The 12428-nt window shown below is 38.7% G+C and overlaps 1 protein-coding gene across 3 annotated transcripts in view; it reads left to right on the forward strand.

Moving 5' to 3' along the window:
* Positions 1–12428, forward strand: part of pex5la (peroxisomal biogenesis factor 5-like a) — an 85296-nt gene that overhangs the window by 62805 nt on the left and 10063 nt on the right. For all 3 annotated transcript variants that reach the window (XM_068591551.1, XM_068591552.1, XM_068591553.1), the window contains 4 exons: positions 5250–5366; positions 6566–6709; positions 8504–8574; positions 10374–10592. In XM_068591551.1, coding sequence (XP_068447652.1) covers positions 5250–5366; positions 6566–6709; positions 8504–8574; positions 10374–10592 — 551 coding nt within the window. The remainder of the gene's footprint in view (positions 1–5249; positions 5367–6565; positions 6710–8503; positions 8575–10373; positions 10593–12428) is intronic.

Genomic DNA, 12428 nt, shown 5'->3' on the forward strand with positions numbered 1-12428 from the left:
TAACATGATTATCTATGTTTTCAACAATGCATTCATGAAGTAACTAATGAATCCCCCACCCACGCTTCAACCCGCATTTCATTTCCAAACATTGGTGACATATTTGGCGGCAGAAAGCACTCTGGATTCAATCCATTTCACCTAACACTTCATCAGAGCTTCTGAAATTAGAGTCGCAGCGATTGGCTTGCTCCTGTGATACACAGGATATAAATTACCTAGTCGTGTCTTTGTCTTGTCCCACATAATTAAACTGCCAATACCGGTGTAATAAAAGCGCCCTTCACAGCATTATTAAGATACGACTGGATTTCTTGTAAATTAAAAAACACGTACGTATATTTTCTCCATTTTAATACTGCGAGCAATTAGATGTCACCCGCGGTGCAATTAGAGGGGCGAACAAGTTACACACCAGATGGGATTTCACAATGCAAACCACCGATTGTCTATGAGACGCAAATAAGGAGATGATGATGGACGAAGGCGCAGTGTAAATACAGGTCCACGCAATGATCGAGAACCATGGAAACAAAAATGTCGATTAGATTATGTAAACGAGCATAATAGCTGTCGCATAATGCCATTGACATGAGCATAAAGATGAAGACTGCCAAAGGCCGGGAGCAGCGCCCAGCCGTGCAGAGATTTAGCTGCAGGGCCGACAGTGGGAACAGTTGGTCACATGACATTCACACACATTACCAAAGGAACTGGGATGGAAAGTAACCCGGCGATTGCACACATACTCAAGTTGTGTACTTACAATAAGTAGGTTTGAGGCATTTGTAATACTTTACTTGGATATTTCAATTTTATGTTAGTTTATACTTCCACTTTATTACACCTCAAAGAGAAATATTGTGCTCCACTACGTTTACTAAACAGCTTTACGAGTTGCTTTGCAAGTTGCGAAAACATATAAGAAGTTTAGAAACAATGATGTAACGTCACAGGTTAAACTAACAGCGTATAAAGTAGTTTAAAAATAACTTTGTCTTGATAAGCTACATCACAGAAATGCTGCAAGCACATGAATGAAACTTAAGTGTCCTGCCATCTCACGGCCATTCCCTCAAGGGATCATAAGACACCTTCAAAATAAGACACCTACACAATACATCAATATTTTACGGAGTACAGCTCCAAACTGGTCTAGTGACAAATAAATCTTATCATAAAAAGGCAACAACAATAGGAAGTACACACCCGTTGTTGATGCAGTACATTCCCTAAATAATCTGTCAATTTGAAGCTCTCTTTTTTTAAACCACCATCTCAGATGATGTGGCATACATGTCTAGCAACTCACTTGTATGCTCCATATCATTAGAGAAAACATAACAAAGTCTAGAGTATAAAGGGTATTAAAAAATGAACAATTTAATACTATATATATATATATATATATATATATATATATATATATATATATATATATATACTTTATTAATCCCCAAGGGGAAACTTGTTTAACTCACACTCATTTTCTATTTGTCCTAGATCACACACTTTCTTCCTCATAAGCAGCGACCAGTTTCAATATAATAATGTAGTATAGCGGCTTTAATCTGAGCAAAGATACACCTTTTTAAAGGTTGAATGGTTTAGTAACAATGCCATGATATAATTCATATAATTCGTTCATATTCAGCCTGCAACCCTGTCACATACATTGTAAAATTAAAATTGTTGCAACTTAAACTATAAGATCAAATGCATTTTCAAAAGCGATACAATTTCTTAATGAAACATAATTACATGACATCATGTGTGTTGGAGTTCATTAATATTGTCTGTAACTAATGAAACATAACAGTTATAATGAAACATAACAGTTATACCATCAAATCCAAATGAAAAAGTAAATTGCAGGTTTACAGCAGTAGACGGTAAAGTTCACACGAGACATCTAGTAAAATAAAAAAAGCAAGTAATATAAAAAAGGAATAAAAACAGTAAATAATCATAATAATAATATAAATATTATATATACAGAGATAATACAATGTATCTAAAATGTATTCATAATGCACCAGTTGAAGTGATTATTGGGAGAAAAACACAGTTTAACACGTAAACCTCAAAATCCAAGTCCGTGCTAGAAATTATTTCACTTGTCCTGCCCTCCATGTAGTTTTCTCCACCTCAGGAGCTGATAGCACACTTCCAGACAGCAGCAACTCACCTTCAGGCATTTTGTCCGAGAGTCAGCAGCCTGCAATTACCTGCCATCTCTCACCACCAGGAGCCACACTGTGGTCTCAATGTCAATCACAAGACTGTGAGATGTGGAGATGAGGAGACCTTTGACTCACACACACACCGTAGATCTTTCTGACCCTGCACTCCTCTACAGTACACACACACACACACACACACACACACACACACACACATTTACTGTACACAGTATGGTCATGTACTGATGAGTTTCTGGCTTAAAAAGGACTCCATTAGTCCCTTCACGCTTTGCTCTGCCTCTGACAGGAAGTCTGCCAAGAATCATTGGCTCATTCAGCCAGAAGAAAAGTCACATGAAAACAGGCATAACGTGAACGTCATCTGTAGTGACGATGCTGTGCGCTAGGGGAAATGCATAATTCACAAATAACTGTGTGTGTTTTTATTTCTTTTATTAACCACAATGGGTAGAAACGAAGCGGACAGAAAAAGAAGCCGTATCTCTCCGTGATGTGATGAGCTCTGCTGTGTTTCATATTCGGGGAGCACTGCGGCAGGCACAGTTTGTAAAGCCTTGTGTGCGCCAATTAATTTGGCATGCATGGAACACACTAGTCATAATTTAGTTTTGATGAAAACTAAACTCCTGGCATTTGCTAGTGATGTTCTTCACCGTTGTTTAAAAGTTGTTTAAAGTAACAGGCCCACCATATATATATATATATATATATATGCACTGACGTCTGCTTGAATGAGGTGGAGATGTGAAGGACAACAGACAGGTATCAGCGGCGGCTTAATTAATAAGATTAATGTTCAATCCGGGTCCTCTGAGCTTGCAGCGCGAGCTGCTGGTGACCGCTTGTGAAGCTTTGTGGGGCGACTCGTTCGCGCTGTGCTCGTTAAGGACAGAAACTACAGAATAATACGTGCTTTCGCGTCTGGTTTAAGTCAGCAAATAGTCCGGTAATGCGACGGAAACCCGAGGGCGAACGTAAATTATCGCCTTCAAAGTAAAAGCCCCCCCAAAAAAATATTTAATAAAAAAAATGCAGTCAACGCATGATCAAATAATTAACGCCGTTAATTGATTGAGAAGTTAACGCGATAGTATATATATATATATATATATATATATATATATATATATATATATATATATATATATATATATATATATATATATATATATATATATCAGTGGCGAGGCACTCTTGTTGCATTACATTCTATAGATAAAATTAGAAGTTATACAAATCTGAAGTTTATAATATTCTGTGGAAAAGTCAACACATGGCCCTTTTTTTTATCAGCTCGGAAATAAACAGGTACACAGAGAGAAGATGGTGAAACAGGACAGATACGATGTGGGCCTGTTTCAAAGTAAAATCCCTTGATGCAGCTTTTCAAACACCTTGAAGCTGTTTCAACTCTTCTTGGCTAAGGCAGCTAAACAGAGCGTTGCACATGCAAGTCAAAGTGAGAAGAGAAGATAAATGCACCCATAATCCTCTTGCTATCACTACGATTCATGATTATTCTAATTTTAGCACTACACCTGAGATTGGTGGAGAAAACATGGCTGAACAGGTTTTTAGAATATCTTTTCAAAACTATACAGAGGCTCCTCAAACTCCTCAGTTATGGGAGGCTTCTGTATAATTAACAGACCAAGAACAGGTTGAAGGAGTTTTATTGAAATGAAATATATATATATATATATATATATATATATATATATATATATATATATATATATATATATATATATATATATATATATCATTAATAATAAAATATTCAATGTATGCATTTATTTGTCAAGAGTGAGAGGTAAGCGGGTGTCATTGGCAAAACAATGGTCAGTATTTCATGTTGCATGATGAAATGAACTATGTATTGATTTTTAAGTTTCATACAATTACTTCAAATATAAGCGATACTTTGGTACGCCATCCTACTTTTCACACGGTCTTACTTGTAAACAATTTAATCTTCAGTCCAAGTTTATGGAAATTTGAGTTTTTCCACAATTGAAAATCTCGTAGTTATATTTCTCGAGGTAATCCAGCTCGGCTGATGAACAAATGAAACACAGACACACACACACCCATTACTCTAAGTAAAAGTGAACAATATCATCAATGTTCTTCAGTTATGAACCCTCATCCACATGTTGATTGTTAAAGTATAAAACTATTTCTGGTATCAGTTTAATGTGGAAATGTGCACAATCCGTTTTTTAGCATTAACTCTTTTAAGAAGAGTCCGCTCATGATTTCTTTTGGACTTGTGTGCAAATGTTGTCTCTTTGCAATAACTTGCAGCTCAATTTCCTGTCGGATAGAACATGACAATGTATTCCAGAAAGTGGATTGACATATTCAACGTATAACCTTCACCGATTGGTCCGCTAACTGAAATGCCAACGAATAAGTTTAAATGTCAAACAAGTAGAGAAATTAAGGCCCCCAATTTTTGACCACCTAAATGTGAAGTCTATTCACATGCATGATTACAAAGTTTCTGTCTCTAAGAAATAAAATGAGCATTTTGTACATTTCTTAGCAGATCATATATGAAGATACCAGGTTTTACAGCTATAATGAAATTATTGTAAAGTCACCTTTAACCGCATCAGAAAACAGTGATACTTGTTAAATATTCATTTGTATTCTTAAAAAGACCTTTCAACAAAGGTGAAAGTGTAAGTACTGGTTCTCCTCTTGTGTATTGATTTTCTGTGGTGTGGCCACACATTTGTTTGCATTATAAGTGCAAATAGCTCTGACTTGACTTGGAAATGTGATGAGTCATCGCGGACGGAGGTCCATACGTCACAGTCAGGGAGCCGGACAGACGTGACATTTCCAACAGTGGGATGATGGTAAATTACAGAAGCACTCATTTCCTCCTTTTTTCTCTTCCTCCTTCCAATCGTCCCTCATCTATACCTCCCTCTCTCTCTCTCTCTCTCTGTCTCTCTGTCTCTCTGTCTCTGTCTCTGTCTCTCTCTCTCTCTCTCTCTCTCTCTCTCTCTCTCTCTCTCTCTCTCTCTCTTGTAGTCAGATACCGAATTCTGGGATAAGATGCAGGCGGAGTGGGAAGAGCTTGCTCGGCGGAACTGGCTGACTGAAAACGAGCAGGCACAGATTCCCTCCTCTGTCTCACCACATGAGAAGGTCACTATGATGTTCAGAAATGTTTCTTGATGACGATATACAGTACTGACGGCCTCTGTAGAGTAAACAATGCATGCCCGTCTTGTAAAATGAGTTATGCAGTACTCAGGGGCCATCACAAGCACCATTTGGAAACAAAAATGCACTTTTGAATAACACTTTGTGTAGAAACTTACCTGAATAATGCATAACTCCAAAAGTGGGACTTATATGGACAGAGCACACAATTACCCTGATTTTTCCACCCAAAAAATGAAAAAAAAGAGTTCAACATTGAGGGAAATGCACTCACTCCTTTTTTTTTGCAGAAAGTTAAATTATAAGAGTAATTTCATATATGTCTGTATCACAAAGCAAGAACCAGTAAGTGATTGACCTAGCTTAGCATAAAGACTGGAAGCACAACAATTGTTGTTAATCCTTTTGCTAGCTGTTTTCCCTCATTTCCAGTCTTTATGCTAAGCTAATGTGATCATCTCTAAGCCGCTGATGTATTATTTGGTTCTGAATTATAAACGTGTGTGTTTGCTGTCATTCAGAGACAAAAATATGCAGAGCTGTCTTGTTTTAAAGTTTGCTAGTAAATTCATGTCCTTAACATTACTTTAACAAATTAAAAGTTAAATGTATTTAATTATTAGATGTATGTCAAGTACTATTTTATCCCCAAATGAATACATATAGAACATTTTGGAATAGGAATTATTGTGAAAAGGGTAATAATAATAATTATTATAGTATAGCCTATATTCTATCCTCTACATATAGCATCACCACTTATGATGTAATGTGTGTGGGTCTCAGAGGACAGAGCATATGGCTGAGCAGCATACGTTACCAGTTGACCTTCTTATATCATGAAATCATACAAGATCAGACCTTTGGGCTTTCTGATTGATCCCAGTGCAGAACTAGTTCTTAAAGAAAAAGCACTTTCAAAGTCATCACCCTCAGAAGCGGTCAACAACACACCAGGGTAATCAAAGTTGGAAAATGCAAAGTGTAACATTTAAAGAGAACAGATAAATCCCGGGGAGCTTAGCCCAGGTTTGATGTGAGGCAGAAAAGATCAATTCCTGCAGCTGGAGCATTGCTTTAATACACGACTGCATAGGACAGTCACCCTGGTTTGCATTTGAATATGGAAGAGAGAGAAACTGACATTGCCACTGTCCCTATTTTATTTTTTTTGCTGACAGGGCTACTACTTCCACACAGATAATCCTTATAAAGACTTGCCTAACGCATTTGAAGAGGGACAAAAGAAGTCACGAGAGGGAGACTTGCAAAACGCTGTGCTTTTGCTGGAAGGAGCTGTCTTGCAGGACCCTCAAGATTCAGAGGTGAATTCATTTCGCACACACATATTTTTTTTTTTCTGTATTTTTTTCCGGGCAAGTTAACCGTGAATACATTCATATTCACAGCTGGGGGATGGAAGTAAATTTACAGCACAGATGGTCAATCAAATTTTAGTCCTGCACTGGTCAACCTGACAGGAGCCTTTGGATTTACAACGCAAACGTATGGCTACATCCAACCCCAATAACATCCTCATATATTGAGAGAATCTAGCGAAAAAGAACACCTTGTTGACCACACAGGCTGTGTGAAGCAGATTTAGTAGGCAGCACCCACAGGCTAGACACTGACTGCTTGTAGAGGGCAGAGGGTTTATTTGCCCCTCTTGTTAAAGGAGTTGTTTACTGTAGCAAAAATATTCACATTGCTCATATTCTTGATGAGAATTTCCATTTGCCCAGTGAGCTGAATAATGGCCCAATCCGTAGGTTTTTCTCCTTTTTTGTATTCTCCTCGTTTCTAAAGAAGTGACCTCTTTGCAGGCTGAAAGAGCAAAGCCTTCATACAAAGTACTTTTGGAATCCCCTGGAATATAGAAATGTGCCAGTTATTCCGGGGAGAGGATTATCCCACGGTGTATGGAACTAATACGATTCCAAAATTCCTCCTAGCCCGCTTAGTGGCTTATTGCCCCACTGTGAAGACCTCTGAATCATTCAGAAAAAAATTTTGACCGTCATTTTGAGTGGAACAAAAATGCATCTACAAAGATTAGCCTTAGAACAGGTTATTAAGTGTGCCCTTACAGGCACATATACAGAGGATTTAAGGGTTAGTTATATCATTGTGTGCCCTCTTGTGCTGATCAAGGGTACTTTACATTTGAATGAATGTCTGCGGACTATCAACACTGGCACAAAGATCTAACACAGTGCCCCTCACACAGTTTGGCAAAAACATGCCAAAACATTTGCTTGTTTCAACTTCCCCAGTGTGAGGATTTGCTGCTTCTCTCCTTATTTTATAATTATGAATTAAATTTGTTCCATTTGTTCAGAAATTACTCAAATACAGCCTGAAATGCTGGATCGGGTATTGGTGAGAAGTCAATGCCCCAATTCAATGTGAATTCATCATATGATTTACCAGCACATTACAACAACGGCACATGTAACTTGCTACCTGATCTGTATATCCTGCCCTATCGGTGCTGCACATATGCAAACGAGTACTGCACGACTGTGTTTAAACACGCTCGTACTCCTTATTTTTTTCACGAAAATTGCGACATTGCGAACAACAAATCCATGATGCGATCGGCAAGAGAACTAGGTATAGTTAGCTGTAGGCAGCCGCTAGGCAGCACATTCCTACTTGGTTAAATAACGTGGCTAAAGTTAATGTTACATTGCTTTCAAGCTCAAGTCAGTAAGGTACATCATGACCTTATGATAATCTCTTTTTCTTGTTATCTTTTGTTTTGAATAATAAGTGGCTTTCTACGTCTCGGTTGTTTCGATATCTGTCAGGAAAACCCTCAAAGCTGAACAATTTCTTTTAACGCACACATTTTTAAAAAGCATAATTGCATGCGCACTCGTTTTACCTGACGAAGGTTTTCCATCTGGTGGAGTTCTGAATGTTTAAATGCACTGCAGCTCCTCTGTGTTGATGTGTCTGAAACACTGGTATCATTCGCTCTGTGCTGGATTTTACTCATTGTGTGTGACAGACGATGCTGAGCTACTGTAACAGTTTCTTTCCTCCCCTAAAGATTACCGGCTCCAGGTTTCCACTCTGCTGTTTACTGTTACCTGTATTTTGTTTCCCTCAAGGCTTGGCAAGTTTTGGGGACAACGCAGGCGGAAAATGAGAACGAGCAGGCAGCGATCGTCTCCCTCCAGAGGTAAGGAGAAACAACTGCAACAAATTCCCATTTAGAATACAAAATCTGTCAGCTGCTCGGAGACACCATATGTTTGTGTAAATGTTAAAAGATTAAGCTCTTCCTATGAAATTTGCCTGAGAGATTTCAATTAACTATATGGCAGCAAGAGAACTCAACATTTTACTTTACTTTTTAACTTTTTAACTTTACTAACTAGGTATTGTAAGGAAACATTCTGCGACTTTTATTCCTAAAATAGAACCCCTCCACATGGATGGTGATTGTACAGAGCCAGGGTCTCCTCAATGGGAGGTGGCCCACTTTCATTGATAACACTGCTGAAGCCAGAACGAGTCACCTGAAAACACAGCCATTGAGGGAAAAAAATAATCCATCCCTATTTTAGTTGTGACATTAATCTGTGAAATATAAAACCTAATGAGAGTGTTTCTCATTAGGTTTTTATAAATATAAAAATGTAATTGCTGTTCTACATAAATTGGGATTCCACAAGATCTGAATAATTAATTGTTCTGTTCCTGCAAGATTCTCGCTTAATCCAATAGACATGTGGATATTCTGAAACGGTAGTCAGATCTCCGATAGTTCGCCTGGTGTACACTTTAGTTTATTTATTATGTAATAGCTCCATCTGTTAGAGGACTGTTTGGGTACGAAGTGAGATTAGATGTTTAACTGGCATTTCTCCTGTTGTTGCTACTCTGGCTGGCAACACTTCAGTTGGCCAGCACCATGTTTTCCTGCTCTATTCAGCCTTTTAACCACTTCATTAAATATTGCCACACAGACGTAAAAAATGCAATGAAAATTAACATTTTGTTTGGCTAATTTTGCTTAGTTTGGGTTATTTTGTCCTTCACCTTTGATGCAACCATGTGATCTTTGTCTCCACAGCTCTTAACAAAACCTGACACATGTTCTGAAGTGCTGTGTGGAACTGTAAATGCACAAATGTGACTGATGTGTGGTTGTGTTGCATCTTTTAATGGATGGCCAGTTCTGCACCCAAACAAATCTGCTAAATCCGGGATATGTCCCTGGATAATATGGTTGTCTGCTCACATTGGATTTACTGAAAATTATGGATTAATTGAATGTATATTTCCTTTTTTACACCTCGTACGCATGGTGCACATGTTGCACAGAAAACCATATCCTTGAACGTGTGTGCAGTGGATTTGATCTGCCTTCACCAAAGTTTATGTAATCTTCAGCCACAGCACATTACAGAGGGGGATTGAATTAATTTAGTTTGACTGAGATCATGAGGGATTTCAGAAAGTTGCTGCATCAACTGGAGCAAATCTGTCTTGAAAATAATTTCGATGAAAGCTAAATCTTGTTTTGGCCTGTCAACCCGTTTTTAAACTAATCCAAGTTGTTTCTCTCACATAGTGCTGCTTCTTCTCCCCATTTCAATTACAAACGCAAGCATAGATCTTAGTGGCAGTTCTCAGAATTATATAACTGGTGATATATAACTCAAGCCGCCCGCTGCAGATGCACATCTCCTGGCCTGCTACAATCACAAGAGCATTTTTTGTTTTTTTTTACTAAATGCAATCCGAATGCAAATCATCTTACCCTGCTGCTGAGGGCAGCATGCGAACCGTGTCCCCTGCAGGAGAGCAGAGCAGGAGGGGTGCAGCTCATCCATTCAGAAATCATTAGCCTCCACCTGATGTTCACTTGCTTTGGCCTGTCCTCATTAAAGCCTGTCAAATCTAGATTTGCCTTTGAAGTGCACAATTTACACCATCTCTTCTCGCCCATGCCTGGGTCCTGTCTCCATCCAGGTGTTTGGAACTCCACCCAAACAACCTCCCAGCCCTCATGGCTCTGGCAGTGAGCCTGACCAACACTGGTATGCGAAATGATGCCTGCGAGGCCCTGCTTCGCTGGCTGCGACACCATCCAAAGTACAAGCACCTGCTGAAGGGCAAGACCCACCTGACGGGATCCCCAAACTCCCAACGTAGGATGTCTACGGCTCCCAACGTGGGCAGATACGAAAGGTGGAGTACTAAGACTGAATAGGCAGGGAGTTAAACAACAACAATACTTCAGAATAAAGTATTGAGCTATATATATAGGTTTTATAGTATGAACCTGCAACAACGTTGCTTAGACAGGACTTTTTTTAAACTTCTTTATCTGGCAGAGGTTTTAAAAAAATATCGTCCAAACAAAAAGACCAATATTAAAATACCAAACCTGAATTTCATTCTCATCTAGTTCAGAGTGACTGAGTACTCGTGCTAAACAATACATTGTATTTTCATTATCAACATGCTACGAACATCACAGAAGGCTGAAACATGACAAACGAGAAAAATCCTTTAATTTAGGCATGGTTAAAAACTAGGGCTGGGCAGATTAACGTGTTAATTTAGCGTTAATCTGGCAATCCTTGGCAATTTGCTGTGTGTCAACAGATGCTCCTATTTGAATTAGCCAATTTGAAATACCAACACCACAACCAAAAATATTTAGGCAAACATTTTTGTATGTTAAAGATAGCCCTCAACATTTTTGTTATTCTTGATATGGCATAAATGATCAATAATTAATCTTTAGCTGGGTTGACTAGAGACACTGTTCTGTAGAGAGCACACAAACCGGTGTGGTCATTTCACGATCAAAGCAATTGGACACGCATCATACTGCTTTTGGTGCGTGTCCAGCCATTTGAACAAGAGGTGTACTATAAAACACGAGTTTCGGACGTGTGTTCCAGTGAATTTGTCCTGGGCTTTGTATTGAGATTGTGAAGGGACGAATGGAAGGAGTGAAGTGATGATGCACTGTTTCTGACAAGGAGTAATAAAAAAGTAAAGACGCAGCTCAACCCTTGGGTGCAGAAGCTAGAACAAACATTGTTTGTATGTTGTCTAGCTGTTTAGCGTAGTTTGTCATGTCTCTTTAATTTGGCAAATTCTTGTAAACTTATGTGCTGGCTTAGCAAAAGCAGTCCCTCAACCTTCTACCAGAGGTCCCTGCAGGTAGTGAATCACCTCAGCAGAGGGAGGAGGACAGAGGACAGGATGAAGGAAACAAATACAAAAAGGTTCAACAAACAGCGACTAAAAGATCTCCATTTGGCAATATAGAAAGGCTTTTTAAAAGTCTGACTGATACAGATGGATGTCTGCGTTCTTCATTCTCTCTCAACTTCACTCAGTATTATGATTGATTTCTTTGACATTTTAGATTTGTTTCCAGTAAGATATTAGTGATTTTATATCGAGACTTTGCTGTTGTAAACAATCCAGTTGTAAAGTAAAATTCTGATCAGAATTTAAAGACTTATGTACATATATGGTGCGTGGACATAGTGCATCTAAAAACAGGTGGAAAAGAGTAGCCATCCTTTTATCTAAGGTGCTGACTCAAATAAGCAAGTCAAAACGAAGATAAATGGATTTCTAGCACCATAAATCTTTCACAGTGGCTTTCCTGCTCCATTTGTCTGTGTCAGTTTGGTCGACCTTTCAACCAGAAGTTGTGACGTCCTTGGACGAAGCAAGTTAAATAGTCAGCACGGCCGAGCATAAAGCTCTGAGTAGAACATGTATTTGCCAGCTGTGATTGGTTGTTCCTCTAGTACATGATAAGTAGTGCATGATGCAGCATTCCAAAAGTTACACTATATTTTGCCGTCTTGCACTGACAAAAATGGGCAATTGGGAACGCTTGTGCACCGCGACGATGTCAGTCTCACTTTGGAGCATTTGCCTTCATGTACACCAATGGTGGGCCATCAGGGCCAACTAGGTCTTCCCTGCTGGTCTAAACTCTTATTTACCCTTGTTTTCTTACACTCTGTATATAAGTTGACATGCAGTACAGTG

The sequence above is a fragment of the Clinocottus analis genome, unplaced genomic scaffold, assembly GCF_023055335.1.
Source record: "Clinocottus analis isolate CAN_PGR_092001 unplaced genomic scaffold, fCliAna1.0.p SCAF_25, whole genome shotgun sequence".
NCBI lineage: Eukaryota > Metazoa > Chordata > Actinopteri > Perciformes > Cottidae > Clinocottus > Clinocottus analis.